Source organism: Pezoporus wallicus, unplaced genomic scaffold (genome assembly GCF_028554395.1).
Source record: "Pezoporus wallicus isolate ANWC-B61680 ecotype Strahan unplaced genomic scaffold, APGP_CSIRO_Pwel_v1 scaffold_7402, whole genome shotgun sequence".
In the NCBI taxonomy this organism is placed as follows: Eukaryota; Metazoa; Chordata; class Aves; order Psittaciformes; family Psittacidae; genus Pezoporus; species Pezoporus wallicus.
Window position 1 is genome coordinate 5,683,339 of NW_026641037.1, and position 20,301 is coordinate 5,703,639.

General features: G+C 38.6%; 1 protein-coding gene across 1 annotated transcript; it reads left to right on the top strand.

Moving 5' to 3' along the window:
- Positions 1-2,257: 2,257 nt before the first annotated feature.
- PLSCR5 (phospholipid scramblase family member 5) lies at positions 2,258-13,438 on the top strand. Its single transcript, XM_057421692.1, has 8 exons — positions 2,258-2,336; positions 2,913-3,138; positions 5,717-5,868; positions 9,462-9,504; positions 10,003-10,223; positions 11,166-11,327; positions 12,374-12,535; positions 13,263-13,438. Exons 2-8 carry the CDS (start codon positions 3,126-3,128, stop codon positions 13,299-13,301), a joined length of 792 nt encoding a protein of 263 aa, XP_057277675.1. The 5' UTR covers positions 2,258-2,336; positions 2,913-3,125; the 3' UTR covers positions 13,302-13,438.
- The last annotated feature ends 6,863 nt before the right edge of the window (positions 13,439-20,301 follow it).

Here is a 20,301-nt window from a genome sequence, read left to right on the forward strand (position 1 = left end):
CTATATGCTTTCTGGATGAAAATCTGTGGTTTGGATCTGTGCTGTCCTGGGACAATGATGTCTTTGTCCATGGTTATGTTTTCTACAGGCTGCAGTAGTTTGCGTAATAGGCTTTAATTGCAGTGGTGTTTGTACATAAGCTTAGTGGGGATGCATCCCAGTGCTTTTGAGGAAGTCGTAATTATAGAATGCAACAGGACAAAACGGATGGTTCTAGATGTATAAACTCCTTCACTCAAGCACTGCTTGCCCTGATCTGAATAGTCTCATTGATTTTAATGGATCCATGCTGCACCTTCTGATGATTTGCCCATCAATTTTTATAGGCTGTACAGCGTGGGATAGAGCAAGTGTATTTTATAGGTAGAGGGGATATATATACACAAATTCAGTTTGTTTATTTATTTATTTTTAATACCTGTGAATGTGTTACAGATGTCTGCCACGTTTGTACAGAGGAAGGTAATATATTTTAGTGCTCAGGCTCCTGATGATAGAGTAAATGTAGGCTGTGATCCCCCGGAGCCGCCTTCAAGGGCAGAGGCAGCAAGCTCTGTGACTTGGCAGAATTCCCCTTTGGATGTTGCCACTCTGCCTTCTGAGGTCCTTAAATCTTAACTAGAAATAGCTGTATGCAATTCTTTAAAGGTTCGTCCTGATTTCTTCAGTAGTTTTTCCTGTGCAATTCTAAATAGCACCAAAGTATGGCTGCAGTTGTGTCTGGATAAGTATGATTAAGTCTTCTGTTCTGGAAGGCCTTATTTGAGGTCACTTTTAATCACAGATGGAGCAGATTTTGACCAATATGTATTTATTAAAAAATAAAAAAAAAAGCCAAAAATTCAGATTAAAGAAATTATTAAACATAGTTTTACTTGTAAGGACATATGCCAATTGTCCTTACAAAAAGACTATTGCTTACAAATCCTGCGGCAATCTATTGATATAATCTACTAAAATTATTGCTTCAGAATAAAACTATAAGAATAAGGTAAGAGGAGACATTGCAAAAGATGTGGAAATCTGGGAAAGAAATGGAAAAATATAAAATGCACTTCAAGTTTTCTATCTATTAACTATTTACTGCAATTTTGTAAATAATGTCAGAAAATCAGTTTTTTGGGGGCAGAACAGCCTCAGGAAAATGTTTATTTCATGAGCAGAGGAATAATGAAACCTGGCTGCTGCAGAGAGGTGAACCTGCCTGTACCACCATGGCTCTTTCCTGGAAGCCTGTTCCATGGTGCCAGCAGTTCCCAGCACAGCCAGGCTGTTCCATCCCACAGACTTCAGTGGCTGCAGGAAAGGACTGGGGCTGGTCCCATGTTACAGAGTACAGCACAGGCAGGCTGCCTTGGCACCTCTGTGCCTCTCCAGATCAACAAGTGAGCTACTTGGACTTCTCAAAAAGCCTTTAAAATGTTTGAAGTATCTTCTTTCAGCACATTTTATTTTTAGATTTTTTTGGCACCTTTCTTGATGTTCTGCACTTGCTTTATGCCTTGACCAAATTATTGGGATTTTTTTTTCTTTGGTTTAGTTACTGGGATATTTTTTTCCTTTGGTATTCTGGGAGGTAAAATGAATCTTTATTCCTTTCTAAGGTAGATAAATACTGTCTTGCCTGAGTTTTTATCTGTCATTTTCATAATTAGGTTTACTATATTTACTGGTGTTTGCTCTCCAGGTTAGATCCTCTGCTCCAAAGAAGCACGTCCTTGACAGGGAGAAAAGAAGCAAAAATTTTTAGTCATTCTTAATCTTTATTTCCATTGATGTCAAATTTCTTCCCAGTCCAGAAAGGGTTGTTTAGTGCTCATTTTACACAACCATTTTGTCTGTGGGCTGCTCTCCCTTCACTGGAGTTTCCAGGGGTGAGTGCACAAGGACTTCCCAAGCAGGCAATGATAAACTTCTCAGAATTTTCACATAGCTAAATTTTTTAAACACATTCTGTAGGTAGACCTGAGGCCCTTGCGTTTGTGAATAGTCAGTAAAAATCAGCTGCCATATCTTTTTTATATTTTTTCGGGGGGGGGGGGGGGGGGGGAGGGTTTTCCTGTATTCTTCCTTCAGGGAATCCTCATCAGCATCTTCTTGAACAACAAACTCTGGAGTTAAATCTGCTCAGACATGCTCCTAGAGACTGTTTCAAACCAGTAGGACTTGTACTAGCGGGGAGAACAGAAAATGGTTCCCAACATCTCAGTCTGCTCTGCTGGGCTCTGTGCATAGTCTCTGCCATTTTTGCAGCCATGCTTCTTATCTGTCTGCAGATCGCATGTGCGTGAGGATCTCCATGGTGACTTGGGCACTTGAGGCAGAAATATGAGCTGGTAAGTCAAGGTTATCCTCCCTCCTCCTCCTCCTTTCCTCCCAGTTCAGTATGAGTTATTACATGCGTTACGTTTTGGTATGGATGGTGCTTGTCTGGAGCAAAGCACAGCGAGTCTGTTTTAATTCTCCAAATCCAGTTTAAACACCTCACACAGATGCATGGGGTGTGTGTGTGCAGGGGGTGGGTTATAGAACCATTTTTGGCTCTGTATGCAGCCATGACACCCCTTGTAGGGGAGGCTTATGCTGCATAGGTGGAATACAGTGATATATCCAAGGTAGATTTTCTTTCTTTGTGCATTGGAAGAGTTGACTGGGGGCTAGCAGTAGGGAAATACAGGTAATTAGCTCCTCTGTCTTTACTGGATACCCTGAAGAAATGGAAACATAAATATTGAATTATAAAGACAGAATTTGTGTAGTCTCAGAATATGTACATATAAAGCAGAATTTTAGGTCAAATGTGTTCAGTTAGCCAGTAGGTACATTGAAGTTGTGCCTTTTCGTATTCACAAAACACTTTTTTCCATTGGTGCAAACAACTTGAAATGAATAGTGTTTTTCTTGTTTGTTAGCATCATCTCCCCCTGTTGTCCATCGACATAAAATGCAGTGTTCTGGAACATGAGAAAGGCAATACATTTCCTCCAGTTCTTTGTAAGCTGATATGAAGCAGACAGACACCTTCTGAAGTTTTGTGCATGCTGTGCTCTTTTTTTCTTTGCTGCAACAAGAAAAGCCTTTTCTTTTAACCTGGCTTCCTTTGAAGAAGTAACTCAGGAAGCTTCATGGCCTCTCAAGGTAAGTGCATCTATAGTCTGTATTTTTAGATCATGTTTACAGAAAACTACAGTCTTGTACGTTTCCAGCAATCAGCAGTCTGATGAAATGAGTTTCAGGCTAAAACCACATCAGCCAAAGCACAATTGTTTTGGCTTCCTTTAATTTTTTTTTAGAATTCAGGAGGCTCCTAAGGAGACTAAAATCTATACGAGAATTTATTTGAATAAAATGTTAACATCTACGTTCAATCAAAAATATAGCATTTGTCTTTTTTTTTCTTAAAGTTGTTGGTTCAGAATGCTTGGGAAGGGCAGGTATTGAGCTAAAGGTACCACTATTTTTGCACACTTCTTTCTTATTCCACTTCAAAAATACCAAATCAGCAAATGCTTTTCACTTTCAGAACTGGCCAGAGTCCTGATAACCATGTAGGGAAAAAACAAATATCTTAAGAATAACTGAATTTAATCAGATTACTCCTATCTGGGTTCATCTTTGTCACACACTGTGTTCTAGCTGCAGCTGGGTGGGTACTCAGGGCTATTGGCCAACCTTGCAGCATGCTGATCTAACCAGCCTTCTAAATTTATTTTCTCCATGCTTTCAAATACTTAAACTAAGCAGAAGGATACAAATCTATTTTTTCTCAACATGAATACAACTCCACAGAGGTCACCCTGCTGTGATGTACAGAGGCAAATATTGGCCTAGGGACTTTCAGCAATGTCTGTTTAAGTTTCTCAAATGTTTACCCCTCTTTGCCCCCAAAATACTGACAACATTCTGCATTTACAACATTAAAAGGTATTCAGCAGCAAGCAGGTTTTATGGCATTGTTGTACTCTTGCAAAATACTGGGGGTTTTATATACACTTTGCGTACCTTTAGCCATATAAGAGATCTGGGTTTGTATATTTTTAATGCAAAGTAGTTAACATAAGTATGAAAATAGTAATGTTGTTTAATATGGTTTTAAAAATGAAGGAATTTGATAATATACTTCTTTTAGGAACAAGTAACGCTACGAATTATGTTTGTACAGAAAGCTCATTGTATTGTATGCTAACTTTTAAGTTTTCCCATACCATAATTGAAATGGGAAACATCCACGAAAATAGACAAAGTGTCAGACTGTCATGAATATTTAATGTATTTACTATTTGATTTTTGTATAGCTTAAAATTTGACAGGTAGAACTGCAATTTGTTGTCTTCCTTTTCCTCTTTATCATTCGAGAATAACACTAACACTCGGCCACTTCATGGCATTTCATGTAACAACAAGAATTACGGCAGTAACAGAACCCTGTGAGGTAAAATGATGCAGAAGAGCCTATAAAATATTTATTACCCACTTATACATTTTTAAAAGCCAGCTACAAATTCAAAGAGGTTACTTTTTCTTCCTGTGGTCTCAGACTTTGAAAGAAAGCAGTAGCTGCAAAGACAAATTAAGATCAAAATATGATTAAATGATGAATCAGCCACAGTGAGTTCAAATAATACTAAAGGATCTCATTTAAACCCACAACAGCAAAAGAGAGCTTCAGACTTAGAGCCAAAATTCATTCTGGACCTCAAATCCCATCATGCCTATGTATTGTCACACATGAGATAAAAATGATCAGTTTGGGTACTGCTTTACTGCTGAAGCACAGAGGCTCAGCTTACTATTAGAAGGATTTGCCATTTTCTCTGCAGAGAGCTTCAGTTTGCTCTTGCTTGCTCTGGCAGAGCCAGTCTTAGTGAAGGCTGTGGAAAGATGCTTGGAGTAAAACCTACTGGCTTTGCTGAGTTTGCTGAGAATCAAATGGCTAAGGTTATCACTGTCCACTCAGAGACTGTGCCTATGCATATAAAGGGGTGCAGGCATTCAGGTGCCTGTAACAGTAAATACTCTCATTACCTTCGCAGCACTAGCCAAGGTAACCATCACTGTCCTAAAGGATGAGTTTGCAATAGCAAACCAGAAAACACAGCTTAATGATATCTGATCTTCTCATTAAGATAATAATGAATAATACACTGTAAGAGGCTGTTTAGACTTTGATACCAGAGTTGTAACATCTAGCTTAGGGTATCTGAGATCTCTGGAAAGATTATCTCTAATCAAGAGAAAATATGCATACCCTCAAGATGCTAGAAAGCATCTTGCTAGAAGCAAGCCTTCAGCAACTTGGTATACGTTAACACACAGGGCAGCTCATGGGGAGCAGGGCTCAGCAACCTGTGCTGAGGAGCTTATGGCCATCCCGTGTGTGTGAATCCAGACCAGCTCCATCCAGCCTTGTCACAGAGACTCAGTGCTTGCAACCTGTCAGAGTGGATTAGCTACCATCCAAGACCATACATATCTCCTGGTTAGCTTCAATTCCACTTTGCATACTCTTAAGATTTCTTTATAAATTGAATCAGAGTGCTGTAAGTGTGGGACCATCAGAAGATTTGTTTCAGATCCTCACTCCTGATGTGAATCAAAATGCTGATATAGTCACAGGCAGAATATGATATTGTTCCAGTTTTGATCTGAACAGCTAGCTGCTGTTTGATCCTGTTACTTTCTGATTGTAATTATTATTTTTCTTCTTTCCCTGCAGAATATCAGGGACAAACCAACCCAATTTTTAGGGATCACCTCCCTGGTTCTTCTGACCTTTCTGGACAGAATAAACCTGTTGAACCAACAAGCCTCTGGAAGCAAACATCACACCCTTATAACTTGCCACCTGGTCTGGAGTACCTGAACCAGGTCCTGAATCTTTCCAAATGTTAGAATTGTCTTGGGGGTTTTGTTTGTTTATTTCGTTTTTCCTGAGGGAGGGACAGGCAGAGATGGAAAGGTTTTTTTGTTGTTTGATATTACTATGAAATAAGGAGCCATAGGAGTGACAAGCTCTTCCTTCATTGTGGCTGTTCATTTGCACAGAAATCCATTTGTTGTGCAAGCATCTCTTCTTGCACCAAAATCATGGTTTTCTTCCCTCTAGGACTTTTTCTAGATCATATTATTATACTGCTCAGTGTCCCCCCAGTTTTCTTCCAGCTGCTTAAGAGCTCACCCTCAGGGAAATGGCTATCAAACTCTGGCCTGCCTCAAAAAGATTAAAACAGGCAGCGTGTGAAGGAATTATCACCTCCTTGCAACCCATCCTTTGAGGAACATGAAGGTCTCATGAGCAAACTGCTGCCCACAACAGTGCTCTCCAGGTTGGATGTAAGGTCCTGGGGAGAAAAGTTCTCAAGGACACAACTTGTGAGCGTAAGTCTGGGCAGCTACAAACCTGCACCTGCATTGTGTTGGGTCATGGGGCAGGAAAGTGCTACTGCCCAAGAGAGGAAAATGCTTAGAAATGGAAGCAGACCAGTAGGTCACAGGCAGGGGAGGGAAAAGGAATGCTAAAGTCTTCTCTGTCCTGTTAAATGTGAGCTGTCCATCTCGCTGTGTGAAAACTCTCAGTCCCTGGAGCTCAGACCCGTGATGGTCTGCAACTTTGTTCCAGAAGTTTCATCTCTTCCTACACTTTTTTACTGGGAGAGTCACTCCCTGCTACTGCCTTGACACTGAGTCCTGTTTGCATTTCAGGTGTGGCTGGATTCTGCTGCTCTTACATATGCTGAGCAATGGGTCATACACCCTGCCTGGTATGATCAGGAACAGAACTGGGCCTCAGGATAGTCAGGCTGTGATTCTGATACACACACTTCTGCTGTGTTTGTATTTTGGTGGTGCTGGGAAATATTTATTTCTCTTGAGGTGTGTATTTTAGATATACAATTCTGGTAGTTTTGCACAGAAACAGAAATTGAATACATCTTATATTTCAATCTAAGTTACCCAGATAGCTAATGAAACTGGGAGTCACTACAGGTATCATCTTGCATGTGGAGCTATGATTTTCATTTCATGGTGCCCATGCACAAAATATCAGTTGTCAATTACATGAGCATTTGATCACAGAGCGTGGGAGCTACATTTTTTAGACTGAGGAGTGATTTGCTCAGCTGTTCAAGGTGCATCAAAAATGGCCAATAACTTGCTTCTGTCTTGGCAGACAGATACTGTTCTTTCACTGTCACAGAAGCGACACTCTAAACAATTTCCTACCAAAAAAAAAAAATTGACCAAACCTCATTATTATCTTCTAGATCACAGCCATAGTTTGAGGAATTGTCCAGTGTCCGTCACAAAAATCGAGGGAACCTTTTCCCGTAGCAGAAATATGCAGATCAGACCTTGGAGAACTTTCCAAGTAGCTTAACAGCATGTTGTGCCACCATTCAGGCTTAACTAGTTTTGTAAATGCTTCTTGGTTTAGACTTGGTTAGACTGATCAGATGTAAATTTAATTTCCACAAAACAGAATACTAAGAATTAGCTGTGTATAAGGAATTTTAACATATCTGAACTCAAGAGGGCTCATATCCTTGTAAAAAAAAGGGCTTTACATCTTTCAAATGCAAGTGCAGAATTCAGTTGATCCACAAGTGTCCCAATAAAAGGTGCTTCAGAATAGCTGTCTTGCCCAAACCAGGGAAGGCAAAACAAGCCTAACAAGTGTTACTGCCGTGTTGTCTCAACATTTTTTATACATTGCTCACAATAAACCAATAAACAGATCAAAATCACTCAAAGCTTTTAACTGTTCAGTCTCTGTCATTTTGTTTTCCTTGTGAAAGTCTATGTGGGGCAAAGAAATCCATACTAAAATCAAAACTAAAATACTGAAGCAGCTCTACCATCTTTAACGTTTTTATTCTTTTTATATCATCAGAGCACTTCCCATGAGTTCCAAGAGTTCACATCTCTCATAAAACCTAAACAACAAACAGCAGAGATCCTTGGGAGAAAATTTTTAAGTCCAAATATTTTTTATTATTTCAATTACTGGCATGCACATTTCAGAGATTAATGAAAGGGATAAAGAAGTTTCTCTTGTACCAGCTTTTCTTTGCAGCCTGAACTAGCTGCAGGAGATGACTAGAACTGACAAATGGCTGCAACAGTTTGAATACGTACCAGGCAAGGTTTATCAATTGTAAAATATACAGACGCTGGAGAGCAGTGACATGCTGGTCTCAGAAGGTCGCTGTGTGCTTTCTGTTTGCAGCTGTGAGTAACAGCAAAATCCTGTGCCACGTGTTTGCCCATCAGGAATTTAAGGAAAAAAAGATTAGCAAAGCCTAAACTATCGCATAAAACAGGCATAAAAAGTCACATAAAACTGAAAGGTAGACTGAAATTAAGTCTTGCTGATTTTATAATGCTAATGACTGTTCTCTAAAGAAGAGTAACGTCGGAGGGATTGTAAGCACAGCAAAGCAAGGGTATTGTGGCAGTTATTCTCCTGCATTTGTAACCAGCCCACAGGGGAAGACAGTTTCAGTAAGCTGAGGGTTTCTCTGGGGAGTGTTTTGCCCATTCTGGCACCCTAATGTGACTGCTTGCCAGATTTAGGGTGCAGAACTACCAGTGCCTGAGATCAGAGTGTTAAAGATTGTGTGTGCCTTTGCTGGCATCATCTAATTGCCTTGATAGGCTGCTCTAGCAAGGCCCTTTGAATGTGGCTGCAGCATGTTTTCAGCTTGAGTCTAAACTAATTCACTCTTTCACTGCCATGGTGCCCCGCACTAACCTTAGCTTTGGGGTAAGGGGCCAAGAGCAGGAGGGATGCACAGGAGTCTGAAACGGGTCCTGCTTTTCACATACATCTTTCCATTGCTGTTGCCTTCCTCATTCTCCCAGTGACAAATTGTAGAACCATAGAATGCCAGGTTGGAAGGGACCTCTGGTATCACCTGGTCCAGTGACTAGGTCAACCTCTCTTAGTTGATGTATACTAATTGTCCCAGCTCCCTGTCAGCTGAATCTTAAAAGTTCCCAGTGTCAGGGAATCCACCACTTTCCAACAGTTAATTGTCCTCATTATGAAAAATCTTCCTTTTGTGTCTAATCGGAATCTCCACAGCAGTAACCTGTACCCTTTGTCTTTTCCATGTGACTCCTTGTTAAAAGGGAGTCTCCATCTTCTCTGTAACCACCCTTTAAATACTGGAACATGGTGATAAGGTCTCCCGTGAGCCTCAAAGCTTGTTTTTCTTCAAATATGTGTGTGAATTATATAACCACAACACCCAATGTCACACTCTTCAGTCATCATTTCAGAGATGTCTAAAGTGTGACTTGAGATAGACCTTGAGCACCCAACTTATGCACCTCTGGAAGGAAAGGGAACCTAGTAAAAGGGAGATAAGCAATAAAAATAGACAGGTGATGGTGATCACCAGTAGCCCCAGACCTTTCCAGCACCCACCATCTTGTTTATTTATTTGTATTTTTAACAGCTGGACCGGATAATTATTCATCAGCAAGTGGAGCTTCTTGAAGGTACGGTGACTTCAGTGAGGTGGGGGGAAGGATTTGGAAGCCTTTTGGAGGCATCTGTTTTCTATTCCTCAGAATTTCAAAGTACTGAACAAGTATTAAGTTCTGAACTGAAAACATTTTAAAATGCATTTCTCCCTTCAAAGTGTTTATGTCCTGATTTTTGGCTACCTCAACTGGGTGAAAGTTTTGCTTGCTGAAGTGGGGCAGCCTCATATTTTACTTTTCACAGATGATAAAGTAAGGAAAAGCTCAAACTAAAACTCAACTGAATTCTGTTCTGTGATAATGCGATTTAGTGTACAGCAAATCAAAATCTTTGAACTAAATGTTCCTTCAAAATACAGACCTGTTATTATTATTTCCTTATAATTGCATTTTTCCTTTGTGTCATTACTTCAAAACAATTATTACACTTTGTTCCATAGATTTTTAGAATATATTCTAATATATATGCTAATATTATATTGAGGCAATTTTCTACTTATTTTGCTTCATTAGCCATAGTTGGCACAGAGACCTCCAGCAAATACGAGATAAAAAACCATTTGGGACAAAGAGTTTACTTTGCAGTAGAAGAAAATGATTGCTTTGATCGTAATCTGTGTTCGCCTATAAGGTCTTTCACCATAAGGATTGCTGATAACATGGGCCAAGAAGTGATTACAGTGAACAGACCCTTGAGATGCAACAGCTGCTGGTTCCCCTGTTTCCTGCAAGAGGTGAGTGAATCCTAACTGCCCTTTGTCCAAGCTTCTCATTGTATGTGCACAGCATTAAGAAAGCCTTGTGCAACCCCTGTGAGGATGGCAGGAAGAGATTTACACCCACATCTCAGCCTGGAGGACTGCATGGAGGCCTTTGCTTAGAAGTAACTATTGATAAATGGAGCGCTTTTGTGAGTTATATTCCCAGCATGCCTCCCCTCTTTCATGGGTATTTACTTTCCCTGACATCCCAAGCTTTTGTGTCTAATGATACAGTTATCCCTCCAGTCAGCTAACACCCCAAAACACTGCTTGGCCCGACACATACTAGTATCAGTGCTACAGATGGAAATCACCCACTATACTCCCCAAGTGTGAAGGATAGACAATCCCTGGAAACCATTAGTATGTGTGGGTATGACTGGGAAGCACCCCTCTGAATCAGCTGATGCTTCACTCCATGGCTCTTTCTCCTCAAGGCCATATATCTCTTGAAAATAATCTGCTTTTACAGAAAACCACAGATCCTGTAACATACCAGGTCTTTTATTGTTTCAGACTCTCTCTTATTCAGACGTTTTTCTTGTTTTATGAAAATGCTTTAAGAGTTGACTCATCTACCTACATTCTCAGTACTGCATCGATCCTTTTTAAAAGAGGTCCTTTGCTAGCACAGCTACTGTATAAAAAAAGTTTATAAGGATACCTACTCATTGATTATAATGACAAAATTTTTTAACAATATATAGTTTTTTATACGTAAGCTATTAGCTTCTGGTGTAGCTTTTGACTTTCATATTGTCCAATATATTTAAACCCACCATCACACAGCCTTGTAATATCAAGTTGACAGTTTGGTAAAGTTATATATTTTTTCATTATATAAACAATGCACTTTTAAAATATACTACTATAAAGTTACTTTAGAAGATCTTTGTTTTCTCTTTTTTTTGCTAGTTAGAAGTTCAGTCCCCACCAGGTACAATAGCTGGATATGTTGTACAGAACTGGGACCCTTTTCTGCCAAAGTTTACTATACAGAATGAAAGTAAAGAAGATGTACTAAAAATAATTGGCCCATATGCAACTTGTGGCTGTTTTGAAGATGTTGACTTCGAGGTATGTTTCTTGTGAGAGTTAAGAATTTTAAGGTTTTACTACATTGAATAAATTTCTTACTCAAAAATCCGTGATTCTAGCCTTAAAAATATGTTGCTATAATTATGGAACAGAACTACAACAAAATGCATTGGAGTTCCTGACTTGTACACTCAGATTTCTACAGATGTTTTCTGGACAGGAGTGACAGTCCCTTCAAGGAAATAAACAAGTTGCTAGGTGAAGTCCTGATATTCTATAGTCCTTGAGCACTCAGCCATTGCTTTTTATAAACTCAGGGTTTTATCCCACATGGATTCACTGTTACCTGAAACAGTCCCTTGAATCCTGTGGCATTGAATCTGCTGCTGTCATCACTTTTAGACTGAGAACCACAGGGAGGACTACTGTCCAATATGTCTAAATTCAGTTGACAACATTTATCAGGAGAAAAATAATTCTGAGGAGCCATTGAGGTATGTAATGGATGACAGGGAGAATGGGAGATAATCAAAGAAACCCTGCACAGAGTTTTCTGATGTGAACAAAGTGCTTTTCCTTAATTAAGGAATCATAAAAGAGCTTCTTCATTGATCAACTTGTTAGCCAAATAAGTAGACTTCACTGGGTACTGACTGAAAGTCCCAATATACTGTGAGAAACATGTAGATAGCTACATAATTGAAAACTTACCTGTCAGTTGTAAGGGAAAGTGGTCCACAGCATTGGTACTGCTATGATTTGGAGCATATCAGAAACGCAATGTAGAAAACAAAATCATTGGGAAAGAAGAGCAAAAGTATGGTATAAATTTTTACATCTCATTTCCTCCACTTTTCTGTCAGCTCTAAAGATGCTGATGTTTCCAAACTTGAGACCCTTTCTTGTGTGCCACTCCTAAAGGAAAATCTGACACTAATAGAGCATCTCAATGATAAGAATAAAAGAACAACCTGACAACTATAGCATACTCTGTGTGTCAGGGCACAGTCATTAATTGTGGGGAGATATTGGTGTGTACTAGATTTATTTACAGTTAGGTGTATTCCTGTTTTTTATTGGTGTAGGTAAAAACTCTCAATGAGATGTCAACGATTGGCAAAATTTCCAAGTACTGGTCTGGATTTGTAAACAATGTCTTTACCAACACTGCCAACTTTGGGATCCAGGTCCCTGTAGATCTTGATGTGAGAATCAAGGCAATACTGATTGGTGCTTGTTTCCTCATTGTAAGTATGCAAAATAAAGAGGTAGACCCAATATGGCCTCTGCTATCAGTTGTGAACCTACAAAGCTCTAAGTGTGGAAGGCCAAACCTGCTATCTAAAAGAATAAGTTAATCAGTTAACTGAACTTAAGTGAAAACCTTTTAGTTTTTATGTCTGCTTTTTTTTTTTCTTAATTGCTGAGAATCTTTAGGTTCCTAAATGTTTTATTAAACTGTTTAAATAGTATTCCATGTATAGTTCAATATCTCACATGGCAGGATCAAATATCAATGTAAACGTCAAACCTACTGAACTCCCCAAACCCCCTTATCTGTTGTGGTATGGTAATGGTAATTTCAAACTGTGAGTGCCACTTAAACACTTCTATCAAGTATTACATATAAGACTTTCAGGTCATATGAAATTTCCTATGAAAAATTTAATTGTGAAGATAAAAAGAAGATAAGAGTTATATGAAAAAGTGAATACTCATTGCTAGGGGTAAGGATGAGGTTAAGATTCATGTGGGAACGAAATAGCCACAACTCAGAAATAGAAATGTAACTCTCATGATACTTAAGATTTTTGGATTGTGTCTTCCGAAACTTGTGTTGTTTAGTGGCAGAGTAATAGAAAATGATTGACTAATCTAATTACTTCATGTAACAAAAGCCTACAAGTAAGACTTTTGATAGCAGTTGTTGTATTTTTGTACCATACATATAATTCACAGTTTGTTTATTTATAGGACTTAATGTTCTTTGAAAACTCTTTGGATGGATTATAACAAGATGACAGAAACAATAAAATATGCAGAATGTGTTTCAGTAAGTAAAAATGAACATAAATTGAGCTTCTTGCTTTGAAGACTTATACATTAGATACTTTCTAATTCTTTTTCATTTTCTTCCAGAAATCGCTTGAGCTTTGGACATGATTTTGAACCTCACAAATCCTTGTTCCTTACAGGAAAAGATAGGGAGCTAATGATGATGTTTATTAAAATACGTCTCACGTAAATAATGATTTCCCTTTTACATTTTATATGTGTTGTAGCTAAACACATATTTTTCACACAGAGCACTTGCTTTGGAATTGTGCTATTCTTTTCTTTCTCTTTTGATGTTTCTGCATGGGAAATCATAAAAGATTTGATGAAGGCTTGCAGCATCACTGATGAAAGTCTATGTTTAGAGAAGCCTTTGATGTTTTGCAAGTGCTAGTACCAGTTACCAACCACACGAAAGCGTGTTCCGGGGGTTTTGTTTCTCGTAATTTTAGAAGCAATTTTCTGATTTGTTATTTAATTAATAGTAGCAAACTGAGTTGGAAAGTAACAAATAGACATCACCTAATGGGAAGCCTAAGATGTTATCTGTTGCAATGAGTTGAAAGAAGGGAAGCTATGTTTGCTATTAAATTAATTTTATGGCAAAGACTTGTTTGTTACAGCCAGGAATTAGGCCTCCAGCATTAGGCTTGGGAACATAAGTTCTATTCAGAAAATCTGGTCTTCCACTATTTTTATTGAAGGCAGGCCATAAGGTTTGAGAGATGGACCTCTATGTGCTAGAGGTGCACTTTGAACTATCCAGCATTGATTCTTGCTTCCATTGACTCAAGCCTTCCCTTAAAAGGTTTGTTCTTCTTTATAATATCTGGTGGTTAGAAACTTTTCATTCAGACTTGCCTGAGGCCACCCTAGAACAGAATTATTCTTTTCCTTTGGCAAGCTCAGGTATTTTCTATGATAAGACTGTACAGTAAGAGCTTTTTCTGTTTCAGATAGCAGCTTTACATAGCTGTTCATTCCTGCAGTTACACCTCATTATACAATTCCCAAACATTCTCGCCAACAGGCTTCTATTAATACAAACTTTCTTTGTAGAAGCATCCATGATATATATGAAAGTCATGAACAGAATAATTTTTGTTGTGAAATATTTTCTGTATGAACTTGCTTATCCTCTCCTAAAAACTCCAACGAGTCCTTCAAGAAGCAAATTAGTAGGATACAATATTGGTGGTAAAAAAAGAAATCCTGTTGTAGTCACTGGTCAAATTTCCAAGGGAAGCATCTTATAAATCAGGGAATGCTGAATATTTCTTTTTATCATGAACTAGTAATTCAATTCTTGAAAACAACCAACACATCAACGGAAAGGAGAGGAGATAATGAATAATTCATAAAAAATGAAAAAGAGCTAAATTTATCAGGTGATTAATTCTCAACAAATATTTAGACTAATTTTAAATTAATGTTCATGGATATGAATTCAAACACAGTGAAGTCAGGAAGTTGCAACTAATGTTCCCTTAGTGAAATTAACTCAGGATTGCTTATAGATTTAAACAGTATGTTTTAGATTATATACCACACTTAGGTATTTATACAGATTTACATATGTCTTCAAAATAATTGTGGTTAACAAGCTCTGACAATCATCATTATCTTTTAACCATTTTATTACTGACTCTTGCTGTGATTCGTAGCAGTGCAATCAGGCTGCAATCTGCAGAAGTTATGAACTCACAGGGAACCATTGCCATCACCTTTCCCAGGAGGAAGCAATTTGTGAGCTTTGTGGGCAGAGGCTCCCTCGTGTGGAAATTCATAGTTTTGCAGAAGAATACAGATGACTGATGCCAATTTGCTATTCTCACTAGTTTCACATTGGTGTAATTCTATAAAATTCAGTCCTTTCACTCCTGACTTACTCTAATGCAAATTGAGAAAAAGAGACAGATTTTAATAGTAATCTTTCTCTTTGAATCCCTTTTCTATCTTAGGCAGAAGTGACTATTTTTGTAGCCAACATTCTTTAGTCTCATGCAAAAACATGTTCTTCACTGTTACCGAGTTGTATATATCTTAATGCACAGCTAAATGTAGTGCCTGGTGAGATCAGTGTGCTCCCTTGCTATCTGCCACTTCCTCTGCTATTTCCAGACTTCTTATGACCCTTAACAAGCTAAAGACCTCTTTGAAGCAGATGTGTGCAACTGCCACTGAAGTCAATACAAAATAGGGTCTTATTTACCTGTGGGGCTGAAATTTGGCTGAGTGTCCACATATATACCTTGTAGGTAAGCAATGCATATAGATTTTATGTATTGTAACCAGATGATAGCATTATTTCTTGCACTTAGTGACATCATTGCTGGGTTTTGTGTTAGTACAACCCTTTTTTTAAAGAAGCGTAATGCTTGCATGCCTGTATGAATATATTTGAATGCCTCTGCTGTATGAGAGGCAGCTTCTGGGACATACAAGAACAGGTTCAGTCCCCGAATAAAACAAAGCACTGGGGTTGGGATAGCTCTTGATGATTAGAACTTCCTCAGCAGCCTGTTTGACCTTGGTCCTACCCTTCAACATCCTGGTAGAAATTCCGTGCCAATGCCAGCACTTTTTTGACTAGAAGCTCCTTCATCTAAATCACAGCTGCCATATGAGGGCAGGTATTCATCCTTGGCAAAGATGATGGAGTTCTCTGGGATATTACTAAAGAAAAGCTAACAAGCACCTCTAACTAGTCACTCTTTCTTATTAATAGCTTTCACATTATGGGAGCTATATGTGCTCTTTACAAATCCCAACTCTCTTGATTCCCCAATGGGCTAGGAGTGGCTCTCCAAAGGAGAATTCTGTATTTCCCAAAGGGAAACAGCTATTCTTTAAAGCAGATTCATGGCTTGAACATCTTCTAGAAAGAAACACGATTGTTCCAATGAAAGAGAAATTTTACTTAATGCAGCCGAGTGAACAGTTTCATAGTTGACCACTAGCCAAATCTGAGTAGTATATAATTCTTGTGTTCAGTAGATGGCAGCAACAGTTCATTATTACAGTGGTTAGCTTTCCACATATCACTAGTTGTACCCAGGCTGCTGATTAAAAATCAACACACCTTTAACCTCTAATTGATTTCTACCATTATCTGGAGGATTCTATTTTCGTTTCTATTCAATCTTTGTCACATGATGCTAGGTTATCTTTACTGCCTTCAATTTGCAGCTGAATTATTGGTGACTGGTATTTTATGAGCTCTGGCAGGTGCATGGGCAGAATCCACTCTACCACAAAGTGAGCTTTTCTGGTCAGCCCAAAGCCTAATTTTTGCACCTGGAACATCTCTCCAGCTTCCACCGGTGGACAGAGGAGAACTCCCAGGATGTTCCCCACCCTCTGCAGAAACAGGGCTGTGTCTAAAGAAGCCTGCTTTGTGGTGGGGTCCCTAGGAGTGTGGAAGTCAAATTTGCCCCTTGTCATGTCATCACGGTCCATCACTATGCGCTGTCCTGGAGTATAGGCACGGAAACCCCCTCTAGTATGCCACACACGTATGTGACACAAGTACGTGGGAAGGAGCTAGTTTGTCTGTGGGGAGATCAGCCGCTTTTAGTAAGAGTGTGGCAACACAATCTCTGTAAGTCTGACGTTATTTTGGTTTGTTGGGGTTTTTTTGTTCGTTTGTTTTTTGGTGTTTATTTTTTTGTTTTGTTTTGGTTTGTTTTATCTGATAATGTGGTGGATGCAAAAGTACGGCTTTGTACACTTTATGTATATGGAAAACAATTTGTTTCAATTGGGTTATTCGATTTTAATTAAACAAACCTAGAATGATCCAAAATACACATTTTCTAATGGAGTTAAGTGGTACTTGTTTGGGAAAAAAATAAATATAATTTCTTCCTCCTGACTCTCTTCTTAGTTTTATTGATTTCTTTTCAATTAGAAGGGTATGTTCTATGTTAGAACAATACATACTAGTTTAATTCAAAGATAACTTCAGTTTTTTTAATATGCTTTTTTCTTCCCTAAATATGGCTCCCTTAAGGAGCAAAAAAAGACTCCAATTCCTTAGGGAAAATTAAATTATCCCATATCCTGTGAAATGAGAATTACCCCTCCTTCTCCCCTCTTCCCCCCACACCTGCCCCAGAATTCTATGTGCTTTCCTAAGAGGGATCAAATCGCTTCCTAAAAGCCAAATCAAAAAGTACTCTTTAGCATCTGCCATAAGACAACAGTTTTTTTTATGATTTGGCAGCACTTCACTACTTTATTCCTCCATGTAAAATGAAGTTAACAAACCAATTTTTAAGAGACTAATGCCTACTTTTTCGAGTGAGACAGCCCTGGCCAGGTACAACTTTCTGCCTTCTTTCCAAATTTCCTAGTATTATATTTACAAAAGCACAGTAACCTTTTAGAAAACAAAGTCAGAAGGACAGAGACAGATGGGTGCCCAGCAACTGTGCCCTCAAGGTTCATTCACTCCTTTTTCCCAAATGACAGTGAATTCCTGCCACTGTGAAAAGGAGACCTGCAGGTAACCTTATATAGTTGTGCTATCTCCTAGACTGCCATTGAAAATTCATCTCAATTCACAATTAGGTCTTATTCTCCAGTCTCTCTTGTAAACACCAATGCAGAGACTTCTCACCAGTATTCTCACCTTCATTTTCTTCTGGCAAAGGAGTATAAACATAGTTATTACAGTATTGCTGTAAGAATCAGAGTCCTGACCTCATCTGCCTTGATACCCAGCAAACCTACTTGAAAACTACAGATTTCATATTAAACCTTCTGTGCTAAGGTACATAGGACTATTCAATCCAATGAACCTCAGGTCTCAGTGATAATTGAACCAGGTATACAGCACATGTTGGTAGGGTCTATTTCCAGTGTGGAGTCCCAGGGTTGGCTTCAAAGCTGTGTAGCACTGTTACTTGCACAGCTGGTTTGCCCATCTTGGTTTTGAAATAAATTTACTGTATTGAATGGATTAAATCTATCCTCTCCACTTAATATCCTCATTCACGAGGAATAAATGAGGCAATCTTGTATAGACCCAAGTTCAGTGCTTTTACAGGCTGCAAGTTCAGTTCTGTATATTTCTTATTGTGTGGGCTCTGCACAGAATAAGTCCTAAAATCTGGATATTGGAAAGCAGATAAGGATGGAGCCTGCTCAGATGCTTAAAGCTAAGTGAGCACTTTGTCTGCTTTTGTTTCTAAAGAAGCCAGCACCTTACAGGGTTAATCCTTGCATAACTATGCAATAAAAAATGCTGACAAGAACTCCTGAGCTCTCACATAAAATCTTAATTGGGAGTAAAGTCCCCTCTTACTTGAGTGACCTCAGTTCTGCTGCTCGCTTTTCCTTGTAAGGTAAGGATACTTCCTGGTAAAGTCTGACAAAATAGATTTAGTATGCAATGAAATAAAATTGTACTGTGCAAAAATACAGGATAGGAGTGAGTGTGGAGAGCCATGAGGTAGCACCAGGAGAGCCTTGCAGCACCCCAGGGCTTGGACACCCTCTCCTCCGTTGCTTAAAGGGCAAGTGGCACTTTAGCTATATGAAACTTCAAAATAGGGAAGCACACACCACATATTTTTTCTCCAGTCACAATGTTTCTAATAACGTTTTTATTCTGGCAGCTGGGTCACTATTGAAGGAAAAATCTTCCTGCAAGTCATTTCAACAGGACTCACTAGTTTGATGTATCTTTCCACTTAAGATATTAATTTGAGGAACTTCCTTTTGCTCTGTGCCAACCTTATCAGGTAAGTTTTTACATTACTGATATTTTGCATTCAAAAAGCCCCAAACACAACAAAACCAAAACCACAAAAACCCCCATAGCTCTTATCGAGAAATACCTGTTTCTATCTAGAAATGACCATGGACTTCCCTACCACCAACACCCTGGTAAGCATTTTCAGAGAAAGAAAATGCACAGTGCATGTGTTAAGGTTCAGTCTTGCTTTTTAAGTCTTTTTGTAGTCATTTATGGATTGCTTGCAGACGTTTGTGGAATTTTTGGACAATGCTAATGACTGTTCTAGTTTTCAATCCACGTGTTTTTTCTAGACCCTTGAAGAATTATATTTTGCCATCAGGAATAATTTTGGGCAATTGTCATGATAATGCCCTTGTATACACTAAAAAGGACTGAAATAAGAAATTCAGCCTAGGATCAAAATAAGGTTCACTACTAGAAGTACCTTACATGCTTCACATCTTTCTACATGCCAAATTAAAGCTTTGAGTTAGTTTTTTTTTTGTTGGGGTGGGGTGTTTTTTTGGATTATTTTTTTGTTTGTTTGTTTGTTTGTTTTTTTAATTCTTTCTGGGTTTCATGAAGGACCCAAAGTGTCAAAATACCATTTTATTTAAAAAAGCAAAATCCTATTTGCTTTGCCACGATGGCTATTATATAGGACAGTTTGTTGTGTGTATAGAGTAGGAATAAAATAGATTTTTAAAAAATATGTTTACTTATTTTAGCTTCTGTCTTATCTCTACTTACAAATAGTTGTAGATTAAGGCTCAGAACACCTGGGAACTAAGTAGGTGCCATAAGTGATGCTTTCTCTAGCCTCCAGCATTTTCCAGCACCAAGGCAGCAATGTTGCACTTGGAACAGCAAGTTTCCCTTGAAAATAAGACTAGGCTTAGACAAGTCCTTACAGTTTGCCACTCAAGGAATTTTCTTAAATATCAGTATTTAAATCATCTAGACATGCATTTTAAACTCCCTAGAGTTTGGAAAAGTTTTTATTTGTTTTCAGAAACAGAGCCTACCATATCAGAGCAGCATCACTCCAATGCTCTGAAACAAACAAGTTTAGTGGAGGCCAGGACAAGCATGCTACTACTTAAGCTGACAAGTAAGTGAATAAATTAATTCTGTAACACGAACAGTTTTATCTCTGCCTTTATTGCTGCAGACTATCAAGGACCTGATATAAGATAGTGTCATCTAGTGCAAACT